Source organism: Boleophthalmus pectinirostris, unplaced genomic scaffold (genome assembly GCF_026225935.1).
Source record: "Boleophthalmus pectinirostris isolate CB_2022bp ecotype Guang Dong unplaced genomic scaffold, ASM2622593v1 HiC_scaffold_17, whole genome shotgun sequence".
NCBI classification, from domain to species: domain Eukaryota; kingdom Metazoa; phylum Chordata; class Actinopteri; order Gobiiformes; family Gobiidae; genus Boleophthalmus; species Boleophthalmus pectinirostris.
The window spans coordinates 16,932,791-16,951,037 of record NW_026571115.1 but is presented as its reverse complement, the minus strand read 5'-3'; the positions used below and the strand labels follow the sequence as shown (position 1 = coordinate 16,951,037).

The window sequence follows — 18,247 nt, the reverse complement described above, 5'->3', positions numbered from 1 at the left end:
AACTAAGATAGGTGAGGCATCTTGCCTGGATACTACATCATCTCCTCCTCTTTTAGATATTTAAAAATACATCTCTTTCTAAATATATGATTTCACCTTAATATGGTATGGTATGCACTGCATAAGAGATATCAAATGATTAACTCCTTAAAGTCTATTTGATTACTGTTCACATTTTAGTTTAATGTTTATGTTTGAGTGTGATAGCTTATGTATAAATAGAAAGGCATTTGATGGTCTAGTCTCATGTATCAGTAGCTTGATGGTGGTAGATTATTTAAGGAGCACTTCTGTCTCTTACTTGATATAATTTTTGACTGCAGATCTGAATAAAACACCTTTGAATGTGCTCATTTTAATGTAATGTAAAGTAAAGTAAAGTTAAGGTAACTTTCGCTAAGTTTTTGTTAAGTGTTTGACAAGTAAAAACATTAGGCACATTTGCTTGTAAAATGAATGCTTGAATACTAATAGCTGAATGAATGTACTAAATAAATCAGTAAATTCAAGCATACTGCACATTGGCCAAAAATATATGGTAATGAAATAATCTTTAAAACAATATAAATCATTTCAATGAATAAGCTTGTTTGATTTTTATTTCTTGAGATATTGGAAAAACAACGCTGTTATGTTAATCAATAACTAGTAATGCCTATTCTATAATATATAGATTGTGATAGATGGGAAGCCATTGTATGGGTTTAAATGATGTACAAGTGACAAAAACAAGTAGATCTTTAATGAGATTTATTGGAATATAGAGAACAAATTCATATTTTATGAACTGACTCCAAAGTGTCCAACTGTTGCCATTTACTCTGCAATGTCAGACTGAAAAAGAAAAAGGTACTTTAAGTAAAACTCAACAACACATAATCTGGTTACATTTTACATTGCTGTGATCATTAAAAAAAATTAAAATTAAAATATCAAGGTCTTCTATATTGTTACCTTTCCGGCTTCACGGCTCTTGACTCTGAGCTTGTTGACCTGAGATTCAGCAATATCAGCACGCTCCTGAGCCTCCTCAAGTTCATGCTGAACCTTCCTGAGCCTGGACATGTGACTGTTGGCCTGCTCCTCCTATAAAATACAATAAATAATAATCAGTTTATTTCATGAATATAATAAAAAAACATTGAATATAATTGTATTTAAGTTGATTTTTGAAATTGACATACAGCCTCTTCAGCCTGTCTTTTGTATGATTTCACTTTAAGCTGCAGCTTATCCACCAGATCCTGGAGTCTGCTGACATTCTTCTTGTCCTCCTCAGTCTAAAGACAAAGCAGTAGGTTGGTATGATGGTACTAGCTGACAACTATAATACATTCAACATAACAGAACGATTAGCTAGTTGCCATATCTATTATTTATGGCTGATATCGATTGTGATTTTTGTGTGTGTAATTGATAAATACCTGGTAGGTCAGCTCTTTGACTCTACGCTCATATTTGCGGACTCCCTTCACAGCATCAGCTCCGCGCCTCTGCTCAGCTTCTACTTCTGCCTCAAGTTCACGCACCTTTTAAAAGAAAAAAAATTATGCATGACTTGTCATCTTTGTTACAGTGAATTTCAATAAAAAATCAGTTGACACAAACCCTGGACTCCAGTTTCTGGAGCTGCTTCTTGCCGCCCTTCATGGCCAGGTTCTCAGCCTCATCCAGACGGTGCTGCAGGTCCTTGACAGTGACCTCCAGGTTCTTCTTCATCCTCTCCAGATGAGCACTGGTATCCTGCTCCTTCTTCAGCTCCTCAGCCATCATGGCAGCCTGAAATGTTGGTCATTGTAAATTTGTTCAGCTATAAACTGATTTTGGCACAACACACTGTGTTTAAATCAGTGAGCTCACATCAGTGATGGCCTTTTTGGCTTTCTCTTCAGCATTTCTTGCTTCTTGAACACTGTCATCCACTTCACTCTGAACCTGGACCAGATCAGACTCCAGCTTCTTCTTGGTGTTTATAAGACTGGTGTTCTGTTAGACAAGGACATATTTATTTGATATTTTCAGCTTTGCATTATCTACATGACTGATTTCAAGACCCAAACCTGAGAATGAAGCAGTCCAACACGCTCACTAGCATCCACCAACTCCTGCTCAGCCACTTTACGTGCTCTTTCTGTCTGCTCCAGAGCAGCTCTCAGCTCCTCAATCTCAGCCAGCATCAGGCCATTTCTGCGCTCCACCATGGCCACCTGCTCCTTCATATCTTCCTGTCCTCTGATGGCATCATCAAGGTGCAATTGGGCATCCTGGTAACAGAAATAAAGGACATTGTATGGATGTAATTTTGAATACAAGCTTCAGTTTACTGTATGCCTCTTTTCTTACCTTAAGCTGGCCCTGGACATTCCTGAGCTGTTTCTGGGCCTCAGCTGCCTGTCTGTTGGCATGGCTCAGCTGAATCTCCATCTCATTCAGATCTCCCTCCATCTTCTTCTTGACTCTCAGGGCATCATTCCTGCTCCTGACCTCAGCATCCAGAGTGGTCTGCATGGAGTCAATGATTCTCTGGCTGTTCCTCTTTATCTGCTCCATCTCCTCGTCTTTCTCTGCAAGCTTCCTGTCAACTTCACTTTTGACCTGGTTGAGCTCCAGTTGAACACGAAGAATCTTGGCCTCTTCATGCTCTAGAGTGCCCTTGTGAATGAGAATTACCAATTATTAAAGTAATAAGGATATTTTATTTCAAAATGTATTTTATTAATACCTCTGCTTCTTCCAGGGCTGTTTGTATCTCAGACTTTTCAGTCTCAACAGTCTTCTTGGCCTTCTCCAACTCGTGGATGCTCTTTCCAGACTCTCCAATTTGTTCAGTCAAATCAGAAATCTCCTCTGAAGGAAAAAACAACATTTAGATTACTATAGTAAGTTTTGTTCATTATTCTATGTCAAGTGAGTATAGATATATATACGCTGCAGGTTCTTGTTCTCTCTCTTCAGGGTTTCCAGATGATCCAGGGCCTCCTCATAGGAGTTCTTCATCTTAAAGAGTTCAGTGCTCAGAGAACGAGCCTCCTTCTGGGCTCCCTCCAGTTCAGCTTGGCCTTCCTCATACTTCTGCTTCCACTCTGCCAGAACCTGAAGAATTTTATGTTTAGATAAAATATATATTCCCCATTAACATGTTTTAAGATATATTTTTTTACCTTGTCGAAGTTCCTCTGCTTCTTGTCCAGATTGGCAGCCAAAGCATTAGCTCTTTCCACATCAATCATGAGGTCCTCCACCTCACCCTGCAGCCTCTGCTTAGTCTTCTCCAAAGAGGCACACTTGGAGTTCACAGCCTCAATGGATTCCTCAGCCTCCTGCAGACGCTGGGCCAGCTTTTTCCTGTGATAAAGGAATTGAAGAACAAAGTCAGATACAAAATTTGCTGGACTTCAGTATTCAGAAGAATTGTCCTACTTACTTGGAATCCTCCAGCTCCTCAGTGCGCTGAATAGCATCAGTCTCATACTTGGATCTCCACTGAGCCACTTCACTATTGGCCTTGGACATTCCTCTCTGCAGCTCGGCCTTTGCTTCCTGCTCCTCCTCATACTGCTCTCTGAGCAGATCACAGTCATGACGGGCAGACTGTACAGCATGAGCCAGGGCGTTCTTGGCCTGTGGAAATGTATTGTCAATGTAGTGGTCATTCATTTCTATACACCAACATTTTTATTTTTTTTTTATTTTACATACCTTGAGTTCTTCCTCAACATGTCTCTTCAGCTCTTCAATCTGCTGAGTGAAAGCCTGCTTGCCTCTGGTCAGCTGAGAAACAAGAGCTTCCTTCTCTTCAAGTTGACGAGCAAACTCACCTGTATTACACAGCATAATTTAGTATTCACACACAACCCAGAGACGCATAAAATTGAACAAGTTTTCAGCTTTGAGACTGTTACCATTCTCTGTCTGGAGTCTTGCTTTCTGAGCACTAATGTCATTCAGCTGACGGACATTCTCATCATTTTTGGCCTTGAGCTCACTCAGCTGGTCCTCAAGTGTCCTGCACATTTTCTCCAGGTTGCCCTAACCAGAAAGATTTCAAGATATTTTGCATGGTTGTCAACTGATGTCAACAAGGATGATGCATTTGTTAGTGTCATAATTACCTTTGATTTAGCCACAGCCTCCATGTTGCTGGAAAGGTCATCAATCTCCATTTTGTACTCGCTCTTCTCTTTCTCCAGCTTCTGCTTGACACGCTGAAGGTTATCGATCTGCTCTCCCAGCTCAGCCACACTGTCAGCCTGCTTCTTGCGAAGGGCTGCGGCTGTCGACTCATGCTGCAGAGTGGACTCCTCAAGATCACGACGCAGTTTCTGGAACTCAGCCTCACGTTTCTTGTTCAACTCAATCTGAGCAGAAGTGGCTCCACCGGCTTCCTCCAGTCTCTCACTGATCTCCTCAAGCTCCCTGGAGAGGTCGGCTCTCTGCTTCTCCACCTTTGCACGAGCTGCTCTCTCAGCTTCAATCTCCTCCTCCAGCTCCTCAATGCGAGCCTACATTTGATCATAGGAACAGAAAGTCTTTTTTTTTTACCTGAGCTGAAACACTTGTCAGAAACAGTCCCGGTAATTACCTGAAGCTCCTTGATTTTCTTCTGAAGCTGAACACCAAGAGACTGCTCATCCTCGATCTTGCTGAGGAGCTGGCTGGTCTCAAAGTCCTTCCTAAAATCACATTTTCATTAGTTTGTGTATTGTTATTATTAATTTTCTTCTTATTTAATTAACTGAACAAAATTTACTTTTTGATCTTCTCTTCAGATTGCTGCTTGTCATTCTCGAGGTCCATGATGGATTCCTGGGCCAGTTTCAGGTCTCCCTCCAGCTTCCTCTTGGATCTCTCAAGGTCCATGCGGAGCTTCTTTTCTTGTTCCAAAGACCCTTCAAGCTATCAATTGTAATAAGAGTTTAATGTCATTTTGCTGAGATTCTGAAAAAGCATTGAGATTAATGATGGAATAAAACTATATGGTCATACATCATCAACTTGCTGTTCCAGCTTGGTCTTGGCCTTGGTCAGAGTGTTGACTTTGTCTTCCTCTGCCTGGAGGTCATCCAGAGTTTGCTGGTGGGACTCTTGGAGGGCTTTCTTTTCTTTGGACAGCTTGGCAATAGCTTCATCTTGAGATGCCATCTCCTCTGTCAAGTTCTTCACCTGTATGTGAATTAAGTATGGAATATTATTAGCTTAGTTCTCTGTCAGTAGTAAAATTTCATCTTCAGTTATTTTCACCTTGTTCTCAGTGGCATGTTTCTCTTTCTCCACTTTAGCCAAGGTGAGCTCCAAGTCATCAATGTCTTTCTTCAGCTCAGAGCATTCATCCTCCAACTTCCTCTTCTTTGCTGTCAGCTCAGCATTGATTTCCTCCTCATCCTCCAGTCTTTCACTTGTCTCTTTGAGTTTGGCCTCAAGTTGGATTTTGCTTTTGATGAGTCCCTCACACCTCTCCTCTGCATCACCAAGGTTTTCCACTTCCTGTTTTCATACACAAAAGTGCATTGCATCAATTTTATGATGTACTTATTTCTTTAATATGTACAAAGCATAAGCATAACCTATTGTTACTTACAGCTGCTACTTGCAGCTGCAGATCATTCTTCTCCTGCAAGAGGGAAACCATTTTTTCCTCCAGCTCTTTTTTCTTGGCCAGTGCAACTGCCAGATCAGTCTTCATCTTGTCATAGTTCTCTTTCATTTGCTGGAGCTCCTTCTCAGTCTCAGCACTCTTCAGAAGGGGTTTGATCTTAAAGTACAGTTTCAGCCATGGCCAGTTTTTCACATTCATGAAGGAGCGGATGTTGTACTGGATGGAGTAGATAGCTTCTCTGGATGACAAAAAAGTATAAGTACGGCATTTAAATTATGGCTCACTTTGTACATGGATAAATGATTGGATATATAGATAATAAAGTATACCTTCTCGCCATCATCTTGACAAACTCCTTCCTCATAACATATCCTCTGCAGAGAGCCTGAGTCATGGTCACCAGTTCAGCCAGTTTCTCGTCTCTCATCTCCTCAAGAGTACCCAGCAGACCAGCTTTGAAGAACACCTATTTTATAGTAATATAAACAACAGTTTATGGTAATGTATTATACATCGAACCCAATCATCATTAAACTTGTTATATAGAGTAGACCCAGCACCTTGCTGTGTCCAAACTTGTACTGAGTGTGATCTACATCAATGGAGCCAAGCAGCTTCTCTGAAGCTTTCTTGTTGTCAATGAACTGTCCCTCAGGGATGACACTTGCATTCAATACTTTATATCTAGACATCAGAAAATGTATCTTGAGCTTTATCGTATGTGACCACTTTTCTGTATTTTCTGTATTCTGTATTATCAAATCATAAATGTGTTCAGATACATTTTACAAACCTCTGCTTGAAGTCACCATAGAGGATTCTGCTGGGGAATCCCTTTCTGCAGATTCTGATGCCCTCCAGCACACCATTACACCTCAGTTGGTGGATGACCAGGAAGTTCTCCATAAGACCTGTAGATTATTATAGTTATGGTTTTAATTATTACTCACACCATGACTAATTACAATACACCTCCAATATCCTCACCTGGGGTCTTAGTTTCATTGGGAATCAAGCAACGCACAAAGTGAGGGTGAGTGCTCCTCAAGTTGGTCATCAGCTTGCCCAAGTTTTCCTGTAGATAATTAGATGGTTAATAATATGTAGTTCCACATTAGGTGTTATTAACTGCAAAACATACTCTGAAAAGAGCAGACACTGTCTGGAAGGAACCACCCTTCTTCTTGCCACCCTTTTTGCCGCCACCACCACCCTCAGCTTTTAACAAAATATACATTATTTTTAGTAGTCATTATTATTAATTACCTTTATAGATTTGCTTACCATCAGCCCCAGCATGGGCAGGATACAGGACGCACAGCAGTTTGTTTGCAGACTTCTGGTAGAGCTGAACAACTGAGTCGTTCAGAGGGTCCTTGTTCTTGTCCAGCCAGCCACCGACATTGTAGTCTACTGTACCAGCATAGTGGACCAGAGAGAAGTGAGCCTCTGCCTTGCCCTTGCCTGGCTTTGGTTTCTCAAAGGCTTTGGTCTTGCCCAGATGTTGGTCATACAACTTGTTCTTGAAGGTTACGTCAGAGGCCTTGGGGAACATGCACTCCTCTTCAAGGATGGAGAAGATGCCCATTGGCTATTAAATATTCATATATGTTAGCTTAACATTACCTAAAATATTTACATAGTTCTTACTTATTTATTTATAAAAATACCTTCTCAATAAGCTCAATGCAGGCAGCCAAGTCCATACCAAAATCGATGAACTCCCATTCAATGCCCTCTTTCTTGTACTCTTCTTGCTCCAGGACAAACATGTGGTGGTTGAAAAACTGTTGCAGTTTCTCGTTGGTGAAGTTGATGCAGAGCTGCTCCAAACTGTTGAACTACAAATCAAAAGAAAAAAAAATCACTATTTAACCCCATACTCTTCGTGAGCATGCTCTTTAAAATAGTGTTAAACTTACATCAAAGATCTCAAATCCAGCAATATCCAACACTCCAATGAAATAGGATCTTGACTGCTTAGTGTCCAACATCTCATTGATACGAACAACCATCCACAAGAACATTTTCTCATAGACAGACTTGCACAGAGCACTAACAGAATTGTTGACCTTTACATAAGAGAAAACAGATAAATCAGATAAATTGTTTGTAATCATGTGATTTTGTAAGATAGAACTTTTTACTTTATTCATCAGTAGTAAAGAAGTTTACCTGTGGGACGGTTTGGCCTTTGGTCACCATCTCGTTTCCGACTTTGACCCTTGGGTAGCAAAGAGCTTTCAGCATGTCAGCTGAGTTCAGACCCAAGAGGTAGGCGATCTTGTCAGCAACTAAAGGAATAAAAATAAATATTATATTTCCCTTAAACAGTAATCAATACAATGTCAGTCTTAGTACCCTCAGTGCCGTCAGGCTCTGCCTGCTCCTCGCGTTGCTTCTGCTTGAATTTCATGTTGCCGTGATGCATCACAGCTCCAGTCAGCTTGTAGATGTTAATCTTCTCATCAGCAGTGAAGCCCAAGATGTCAATAGCAGTCTGTTAGATGATACACCAACATTACGGTTAATTGCATTGCATTAGCATTTAACACTGCTGTGTTTATTATTTTTAAAATATTGAATATATATTAATATATATATTCAATATTTTAAAAATAATAAATATATATAAATATATACATCGGTTGCAATAAACTCCTCCACATCATTGATGCTCTTGACAGTGATTTCACCCTGGCTGATCATTGGGTAGTCATAGGGGTTAGTGGTGATCAGAAGGGCCTCTGTAATTTAGAAAAATAGAAATACATGTTTAAGTACATTCATTTAGGCATCACAGATGTTAACATGATGTGACATAACATACCAAGCAGTTCAGGCTTGTGGCCAGTCATGAGCTGGTAGAAGATGTGGTAGCTCCTCTCAGCGGACAGCTGGAAAGTCACACGGGATTTCTCCAGTAGATCTATTTAAATATACTTCACATTAGCCTTCTCCCACTTTATCAATTTCAAACAGCATTTAATGTTGGACAATGTTTGCCCGGCACACTTCAGTTTTATTGCAACATTGGTGTGAAAATAATGTATACTTGATGCCAGAAAGTTACTTTATTTGATTAATTATTCAAATTTTAAATATTTTTGCTAATTAAGTTTAGAAAATGTCATTTCAGTAAAACTTTCATAGGTTGTTGACAATGAATGCCATATTGCACAGATTTTTAAGATTTAGTTAAATTAAGGTTAAACTTAAACTTACATGTTTCAATATCAGCTGAAGCAAGTTTTCCACTGGTACCAAAATGGATTCTGATGAATTTACCCTGAGATGAAAGATTAGCTTAAAACAGACACACATTTTCTATAGTATTTATATATCATATATATGCATACTCACAAAACGAGAGGAGTTGTCATTTCTCACAGTCTTGGCATTACCATAAGCCTCCAGCAGAGGGTTGGCAGCAACAATTTGGTCTTCAAGGGACCCCTGTATTACCATATTTATAACATTTAACACTTCTTTTGTAAATAATAATATTTTTAAATAGTAATTGTTACTTACCTGCATTTTGCTTGTTGATGTAGGTGCTTGATCCTTTTTAGCTCCAAGAGCTGCAATTGTTGCGAAGTATTGGATGACACGTTTGGTGTTGACAGTCTTTCCAGCACCAGATTCTCCGCTGGTTTAAAGGAGGAAATTTAAGGAGATTTTAAATATTCAGGCCCACTGTTACAATAATTATATACTGTATACTTACGTAATCAGAACAGACTGGTTCTCCCGATCTAAATGAATGCAAGTATTATCAGAAATTCATTAGCATTTTAAAAATGGTATTAATTCACTATTATAAAAAAGATTTAACACATTAAATCTCACCTGTGTGCATGAACTGATAGGCGTTATCAGAGATAGAGAAGATGTGAGGTGGGGCCTCAATCCTCTTCTTGCCTCTGTAGGCTGCAACACAGACAGCATCGTATACAGGGAGCCACTTGTAGGGGTTCACCACGACGCAGAACAACCCAGAGTAGGTCTGGAACATATACACATTTATAATAAATATATGGTGTTGATATTTCAAAGTAGGCAGTGTAGTGAGTGAAAACTCACATAGATCATCCATGATGCATAACGGTCTTTGAGGTTATACAAAACGCAAGGCTCGTTGAGGTGGGTCATCATGGCCATGTCCTCAATTTTATCAAACTTGGGAGGATTCCTTGGGTGGATGTCATCCTCTTTGACTGTTACAGTCTAAATAAAAAAGTGTACACTGTAATACATTATATTACATTAAATTGACTGCACTTTACTACACTACTACTACTACTACTACTATTATTATTATTATTATTATTATTATTATTATTAATAATAATAATACAAATAAATACAATGATTATGTATTAGTCTTATAAAGTACCTTTCCAGATGCTCAAAGTTTATTTACAGTTTTGGTGAATAGATAGATATATATATAGATAATAAACATTCAATGCTTGTAATTACCATTTACATGCTTACCTTTCCCCCTTCGATCTCACATGTGGCTTTGCCACCCTCTCTCTTCACAACCTTGCATCTGAGATACATCTCATCAGCATCCACCACAAAGTAAGCAGTTTTTGCATCAAATGGAGTAGTTTGGGCCTCAATCCTCTCCCTCTCTGGCTTGCGGAGGTAAATGGCCGCCACGCCAAACTGCTCCATCTCCGCGTCCGTACTCATGATGGCACTTGTGTGGTGACTAAGCAAAAATATAAATGTAATTTTACAATTTGAACAATATTTAAAAATGTGGTCATGCTGTACTTTCTCTTTTTACCTTTCCTCCTAGTAAGTTGTGTTCCTTTGAAGAGGATGGAAGATGCTAAAACATATTGAATTGATTACTGCCTAGACTAACCATTTTCTTTTGGGATTTTGCTTGTACTGACTTGATTATTGAAAGTGCCAAACAGAAGTGTACTCACCTGTACCAGGAGCCTACCAGTTAATGTACAAGTCCAGAGCTGCCACTTTTATAGAGGGTGGGAGTGCCTGGTCAGCACTACTCTCTTTCTCTCTTTGGGCATGTATTCTTGCTATCCTGTTGCTTATTTGTGGATGTGATCAAATTCATACCAAACTACTTATTTACTATGTATCTGCCATCACACACTGTGGGAAAAGAAGATTGAATGTATTTATTATAGTTTGTCCTCAGGTTTTAAATTGTTTAACTTTTTCAGTTATTGTCACTTTTATATAAAATTTACCCACAAAAAACATACTGTAAACTGATTATGGACATGGGTTACTTTTTGTAGTTGTTGTAACTTTTATATAAAATTTACCCACAAAAAACATACTATAAACTGATTATTGATATGGGTTACATTTTGTAGTTGTTGTAACTTTTATATAAAATTTACCTACAAAATGTATTTACTTACAAAATGCACTATTGTAAGACATGATTGGCTTTGGGACATTCAATGAAATTACCACCAAAATTCATTAGCAAGTAAATAAGCAATCAAAATATTATAATTTATAACAGAAAAAGGTGTTCTTTTTATGTTATTGTCATTCAAAAAAGAATATTAGTGCACAACATAGCAGTTTGAAACTGTTTTAATTTGCCTCGTCAGATGCTTCCAAATGATTGGTTTTCTGTTACAGGGCAAGACTCATCTCATATTCCTGTAATAAAATTACAGATGAAGTACTATCCATATAAATGAAATCTCTATCTCCTTAGATGGGCATGATAAGTGATGGAAACTCACATGAGATCAAGCCCAAAATAAACGTATCACACTGCATAAAATTATCTTCATCCAAGAGGTACATTTGATATAAAAACAGTAATATTTGATTATTGTTACAGAAATTTTAACTTAATGTTTAATTGTTTTTAACATTTGTATGAACTTGCATGTATTTTTAGGAAAACATCTACTGTTTTTGAAATGGTGACATTTTATTGTGTATTTTACGTAACTACTGTTAATAAGTTAGTGGTGGTTATAACTGTAATGTAATGTGTAATTTTTATTGTGTGGGCACCTGCCTAGGAGCTGCAGATGAAAAGCAGCAGTAGCTGAAGCTGACAGGGGTTTTCTTTTGTGAGGTTAATGAATTTGTAGGATCCTTGATAAATATAAAATAATACATTGAACTGTTAACATAATGTATCAAGTTTTATGGTATATTATCACTTGACTGCATTTTGTACTTTTGATATTTTGATATGGACATTTTTGTGACAGAAATACTTTAACTTAAATGGTATGCTTGTTAACTACTTATGGCCCATGCATTCCCTTGAGCAGCATACCAAGTGGGCACAAATGTGATCTGAGAGCCAAGTATTCACAACAAAGCCCATTGGGGTTGCAATTGAAGAGTCATCAAAAGCTTAAGGAGAGATTTAAGTCTGCTCCAACATTCCAAATCAAGTTTTAATTTCTTTTTGGAGACTTAAAGCAATGGGTTGCATAGCTTGGCAACCTCGATATATTTGTAGCTTGGGACATCTCAAATAGGACATTGCCAGGATGCAGGGCAAGTCCTCTAAGGATCTGGAGAATGAGTGATGGGTCCAAGAAAGCATTGAGTTAGCATTTATGGGAGCAATTATTGTGCTACTATATATAGAAAATTCTTCTCTTCTTTACTTCAGGAGCGACATGGACTCAGTAGTTAGAGCATTAACTAAACCCAAAGGTTGGTGTGGTTGTGTTCTTTATTAAGACACTTCATCTGTCTTGCCTATGAATGAATGTGGAGTGTGAGTGACTGGGGCAGTAGGTGCATGTTGGCAGCCATTCTGGCAGCAGCGGGGATTGGAAGACATTGAGGGTAAGGAGTTCTGCCTTTAGAAATCCTGGTGAAAAGGCTCTGCGTCATTCAGATGGTTATGGTCTGAAGATTCTGCACTCTTCTCCCTAATAAACATGTCCTCACAGTGATGCACCAGGTTGGAATTCTCTACGTGGTCCTCTTCAAGCTGTGCATTGTGAGGGCCATGGTTTTGGTTCTTTTCAATTTGCAGAGGAAGTAGAACTGCTACTATTCTTTCTTGACCAGTGTTTTACTGTGAATACGATACCTCAAGGTAATACATTCAAAACTATCTTGCAAATTTTTTTTCACTGTGAAAAGTTTAATAGCAGTGATTTTCTACTGTATGTAACCTCACGTAGGCTACGGATCTCCACTAATGTATATTTAAAATATACAAAACAAAGGAAATAGGCAGTATATAGTGGAATTGTACACATTTTAATTTAATTGATGCTCTCTCTAGTTTCTCCAATTTGCTCAGTCAAATTGGAAATCTCCTCTGAGGGAAAAATAGCAGTTGGTTCATAGCATTATATGTGCCACATACATAAAATATGCATAATGCAAAAGTCTGAAAAAATGCCACACACTGCAAAAGCCATATAAGTGAGTGGGAAAAAACATGCCCTGCAGGTTCTTGTTCTCTCTCTTCAAGGTTTCCAGCTGATCTAAGGCCTCCTCATAAGAGTTCTTCATCTTAAAGAGTTCAGTGCTCAGAGAACGAGCCTCCTTCTGGTCTCCCTCCAGTTCAGATTGGCTCTCCTCATACTTCTGCTTCCACTCTCCCAGAACCTGAGGAATATTTTATTTATATAAAATGCATACACTCCATGAATATATTTTCTTGACCTTTTTTCTTTACGTTATCAAAGTTCCTCTTGTCCTTCTTGTCCAGATTGGCAGCCAAAGGATTAGCTCTTTCCACATCAATCATGAGGTCCTCCACCTCACCCTGCAGCCTCTGCTTAGTCTTCTCCAAAAAGGCACACTTGGAGTTTACAGCCTCAATGGATTCCTCAGCTTCCTGCAGATGCTGGGGCCAGCTTTTTCCTGTGATAAAGGAATTGAAGAACAACGTCAGATACAAAATCCCTAATGTCTGGAATTCAATATCTGGAAGAATTGTCCTACTTGGCCTCCTCCAGCTCCTCAGTGCACTGAATAGCATCAGTCTCATACTTGGATCTCCACTGAGCCACTTCACTGTTGGCCTTGGACATTCCTCTCTGCAGCTCGGCCTTTGCTTCCTGCCCCTCCTCAAACTGCTCTCTGACTAAACTGTGAACCAGGCCATTCATTGTGGAAATTTATGGTTAGTGCAGTGTTAACTTATTCAAGAGTATCATTGAATTTACATTACACCTTGACTCTTCCTCAATGTGTCTCTTCAGCTCTTCAGTCTGCTGAATGAAAGCCTGCTTGCCTCTGGTCAGCTGAGAAACAGGAACTCAGCTACCATTCTCTGTCTGCAGTGTTCATTAATGTCATTCAGCTGGCGAACATCCTCATAATTTTTGGCCTTGAGCTCACTCAGCTGGTCCTCAAGTGTCCTGCACATTTTCTCCAGGTTGCCCTAACCAGAAAAAACTCAAAGAATCAACATTTTGCATGTTTGGCAACTGATGCCAACAAGGATGAAGCATTTGTTAGTGTCATATTTACCTTTGCTTTAGCCACAGCCTCCATGTTGCTGGAGAGATCATCAATCTCCATTTTGTACTCGCTCTTCTCTTTCTCCAGCTTCTGCTTGACACGCTGAAGGTTATCGATCTGCTCTCCCAGCTCAGCCACACTGTCAGCCTGCTTCTTGCGAAGGGCTGCGGCTGTCGCCTCATGCTGCAGAGTGGACTCCTCAAGATCACGATGCAGTTTCTGGAACTCAGCCTCACGTTTCTTGTTCAACTCAATCTGAGCAGCAGTGGCTCCACCAGCTTCCTCCAGTCTCTCACTGATCTCCTCAAGCTCCCTGGAGAGATCGGCTCTCTGCTTCTCCACCTTTGCACGAGCTCCTCAATGCGAGCCAACATTTGATCATAGGAACAGAAATTATTTTTTTTATCTGAGCAAAAACACTTGTCAGAAACTGTCCTGGTAATTACCTGAAGGTTAAGGTTAGTGTTAGTGTGTGTGTTAATGTGTGCGTGAGTTTGTGTGTGTTAGTGTGTGTGTGAGTGTGTGTGTTTATGTGTTAGTGTGTGGGGGTGTTAGTGTGTGTGTGTTAGTGTGTGTGTGAGTGTGTGTGTCTGTAAGTGTGTGTGTTAATGTGTGTGTGGGTGTTAGTGTGCGTGTGTGTGTTAGTGTGTTGGGGGGTGTGTGTGTGTGTTAGTGTGTTGGGGTGTGTGTGTGTGTGTTAGTTAAAAGTAATTCACATCTCACTGATTCAGATGACCATCCACAAGAACATTTTCTCATAGACAGACTTCCACAGAGCACTGACAGCATTGTTAACCTTTACATAAGAACAAACACAATAAATCAGAAAAGTAGGCTGTCATATTATGACATTATATGCCTCTGATTTAAAATCGAAGTGGGGGACATGCAAGCATTTTATTATAAGGTCTGCATGTATTAAAATGTGTGCATGTGCAAAACTGTACAATCTTTCCTTTCTAAGCACAAATAACTGGATTTTACTTTTTGCTATGCCACAATTAAGTGGGGGCTTTAATCAACAATGCAGATGTGTTTTTAAAGAGTTGACAGATCATGTGGCTTACAAACACACAATGGTCAGCTTCAGCTTTTTCCCCTCAAGGAATTCTTTTATGTTAAGTTCTAGCTCCCTTTCACTCTATCTGAGATTTTAACATCACCTTATTGTATCATATATTAATGCACTACCTGTAGGATGGGTTTACCTTTGGTCACCATCTAATTTCTGACCTTGACACAGCACAGATTTTTCAGCATGTCAGCTGAGTTTAGACCCAAGAGGTAGGTGATCTTGTCAGCAACTAAAGGAATAAAAATAAATATTATGTTTCCCTTAAACAATCATCACTACAATGTCTTAGTACTCACGCTGCTTCTGCTTGAATTTTATGTTGCCACATCACAGCTCCAGTCAGCTTGTATAGATATTAATCTTCTCATCAGCACTGAAGCCCAAGATGTCAGTAGCAGTCTGCAAAATGATAATGAAGTGACATGTAATGTTTAAGTGTTGTTTTTTTTTTACTGTTTATTTAACTTACACCAGTTGTAATGAACTCCTCCACATCACTGATGCTCTTGACTGTGATTTCACCCTGGCTGATCATTGGGTAGTCATTGGGGTTAGTGGTAATCAGAAAAGCCTCTGGAATATAGAAAAAAAACAAACATATAGTTTAAGTAAATTATTTTAGACATTCTGTATTATACTAGAATATTATAGTAATATTGATTATATAAAAGTAAGGCATTTAAAGCTACCGTCTGCAATTTTAAATTTTTTTTTTTTCACCAGTAGAAACCTGTTCCTCCCTCCCCTCACCCTTCCTTTGTTCAGGCTCACCTGTGGTCTCCGGTCTTCTGTGAGGCCAAAGCTAACACACTATCAAACTACAGTAAAGTAAATAGCATTTGGTAGTGATATATAAAAATACGCAGGGCCGGGTCACCAAATCTAATTACAAATGATTGCTTTAAATGCCTGAAATTACATGTATTTCCTGGGCATAAATATATATTGAAAAGTATTCAAAAGTAAATTACTTTTTTTGTTTTTGTTTGTTTGCCTGTATTGTCTTGCCATAACACTGAAATAATGTGAAATAACACAGCTGGAAGGTCACACGAGACTTTAAATTTAAATTAAATTTTAATTTAAGTTACAATAATGAAAAAGTTACATTTGTCAAAATACCTTTTCTTGCTTAAAAACAACAAATGTATTTGTCCTCCAGTACTTCTTTCAGGCTTATTTAAAATTTAGATTTTACTGGTTGTTTGAGGACAGATTTTATACTCACACGTTTCAGTATTAGCTGAAGCAGGTTTACCAGCGGTGCCAAAATGGATCCTGATCAATTTACCCTGAAATGAATTTAAAATTATTGTCTCAAATTTTCATCTCTTTTCAATGTTTATGTGTGTATTTATGTGTGTATGTGCGTGTATATATATATATATATATATATATATATATATATATATATATATATAAATAATAGTGTTTTCTCACCTTCCACGGTGACCCTCATTCAGCTCGGGTCCTCTACCAGAGGCCTGGGAGCTTGAGAGTTCTGCGCAGTATCTTTGCTGTTCCCAGTACTGCACTTTTCTGGACTGAGATGTCCATTTTTTTCCCGGTATCTGTTGAAGCCACTCTTCCAGTTTGGGGGTTACAGCCCCGAGTGCTCCGATCACCACAGGCACCACTGATGTCTTTACTTTCCAGGCTCTCTCCAGCTCTTCCTTGAGCCCCTGGTATTTCTCTAGCTTCTCGTGTTCCTTCTTCCTGATATTACCATCGCTTGGTATTGCGATGTCAACCACCACAGCTCTGCTCTGTTTCTTATCCACCACCACTATGTCTGGTTGGTTCGCCATCACCATTCTGTCAGTCTGTATCTGGAAGTCCCACAGGATCTTGGCTCGGTCATTCTCCACAACCTTTGGAGGTGTTTCCCACCTTGATCCTGGGGTTTCCAGCCCGTACTCTGCACAGATGTTTCTGTACACTATGCCCGCCACTTGGTTATGTCGCTCCATGTATGCTTTCCCTGCCAGCATCTTACACCCCGCAGTTATGTGCTGGACTGTCTCAGGAGCCTCTTTGCACAGTCTACACCGTGGGTCTTGTCTGGTGTGGTAGATCTGGGCCTCTATTGCTCGAGTGCCCAGGGCCTGCTCCTGAGCAGCCAGGATCAGTGCCTCTGTGCTGTCCTTCAGACCAGCCCTCTCAAGCCATTGGTAGGATTTCTTGATCAGCCACTTCAGTTATGTTCCGGTGGTACGCCCCATGTAGGGGTTTGTCCTGCCATGATGGTCCCTCCAGCACCTCTTCCTCTGGACCCACTGTCTGAGACATTCTCTGAGCACCTCATCTGCCGGGGCCTTGTCCTTGATGTACTCAAGGAGCTTGGATGTTTCATCCTGGACAGTGGTTCCCACACTCACTAGTCCTCAGCCAACTTCCTTCCAGCTTGCATACAGTCTCAGGGTGCTGGATTTGGGATGGAACCCTCCATGCATGGTCAGGAGCTTTCGTGTCTTAACATCTGTGGTCTGTATCTCCTCCTTTGGCCAGCTTACAATCTCAATATATATATATATATATATGTATATATATATATATTAGTGCTGTCATGCGATTAAAAAAATTGAGAGATTGATTAATTATGATCTGTAATTAATTAATCTAATTAATCTCATTTTAATCTCACCTAAAAATTGCTGAGAAAAGGCTTCAATTTGAGGTATTTTCATTTAAATTCATTATGACATTATTGTGGCAGATCAAAATACTGATATAGATTTAAAAAAGTGACTTTATAAAGTCATTTATTGTTTAACAAATCTCTCCAAATTGGCTGTTGAGCCTAAATCTCCATGAATAAGAAACTGTTTGCTGTAAAGTAGCAAAGACGAGGAAATCTGAACATAATAACTTTTGTCTACTTAAAGACAATAAAAAGTCCAGTCTTTCCTTAACCATATTAAAAATATTATTGATAGAGAAATGCTTTATATATGAGATCACTGGTTTTAGTCCTGGTTTAGACCTGGTTTAGACCTACTTTAGTCCTAGTTTAGTCCTGGAATGTATTAATCCTGGTTTTAGTCCTTGTTTTAGTCCTGGTTTAGTCCTGGAATGGATTAATCCTGGTTTTAGTCCTGGTGTTAGTTCTGGTTTAGTCC

The 18,247-nt window shown here is 39.2% G+C and overlaps 1 protein-coding gene and 1 pseudogene across 3 annotated transcripts; both read right to left on the bottom strand.

Annotated features, from left to right (window-relative positions):
• Positions 1–733: 733 nt before the first annotated feature.
• On the bottom strand, positions 734–10,554 carry LOC110168677 (myosin heavy chain, fast skeletal muscle-like). 3 transcript variants are annotated; one of them, XM_055152402.1, is made up of 40 exons: positions 10,395–10,436; positions 10,094–10,316; positions 9,680–9,823; positions 9,446–9,602; positions 9,324–9,351; positions 9,128–9,245; positions 8,960–9,052; positions 8,822–8,885; positions 8,427–8,525; positions 8,240–8,343; positions 7,958–8,096; positions 7,772–7,890; positions 7,519–7,668; positions 7,267–7,437; positions 6,881–7,187; positions 6,738–6,814; positions 6,584–6,671; positions 6,390–6,507; positions 6,157–6,280; positions 5,926–6,062; positions 5,579–5,834; positions 5,242–5,484; positions 4,987–5,163; positions 4,751–4,896; positions 4,583–4,673; positions 4,113–4,502; positions 3,903–4,029; positions 3,700–3,818; positions 3,425–3,621; positions 3,162–3,345; positions 2,928–3,093; positions 2,723–2,847; positions 2,344–2,652; positions 2,061–2,264; positions 1,861–1,986; positions 1,609–1,779; positions 1,425–1,529; positions 1,185–1,280; positions 955–1,086; positions 734–834 (listed from the first exon to the last, which is right to left on the bottom strand). In XM_055152402.1, the coding sequence occupies exons 2-40, from the start codon at positions 10,295–10,297 to the stop codon at positions 817–819; spliced, it is 5,823 nt and encodes a 1,940-aa protein (XP_055008377.1). In that variant the 5' UTR covers positions 10,298–10,316; positions 10,395–10,436; the 3' UTR covers positions 734–816. The 3 variants fall into 3 exon arrangements, with proteins under 3 accessions (XP_055008377.1, XP_055008376.1, XP_055008378.1); XM_055152401.1 differs by having other exon boundaries at positions 8,960–9,245; positions 10,395–10,437; XM_055152403.1 differs by lacking the exons at positions 734–834; positions 955–1,086; positions 1,185–1,280; positions 1,425–1,529; positions 1,609–1,779 and adding an exon at positions 10,543–10,554 and having other exon boundaries at positions 1,843–1,986; positions 8,960–9,245; positions 10,395–10,439.
• A 1,573-nt stretch (positions 10,555–12,127) lies between these two features.
• LOC129408642 (myosin heavy chain, fast skeletal muscle-like) lies at positions 12,128–13,698 on the bottom strand (annotated as a pseudogene).
• Between the last annotated feature and the right edge of the window lie 4,549 nt (positions 13,699–18,247).

Excerpts from the sequence above, each read along its gene's own strand:
- LOC110168677 (XM_055152401.1), bottom strand. The coding sequence starts at position 10,297 with ATGAGTACGGACGCGGAGATGGAGCAGTTTGGCGTGGCGGCCATTTAC. Across the intron at positions 4,897-4,986 it reads TGGAACAGCAAGTTGATGAT|CTTGAAGGGTCTTTGGAACA; the intron begins GTATGACCATAT and ends TACAATTGATAG. Across the intron at positions 1,530-1,608 it reads TCCAGAAACTGGAGTCCAGG|GTGCGTGAACTTGAGGCAGA; the intron begins GTTTGTGTCAAC and ends TTCTTTTAAAAG.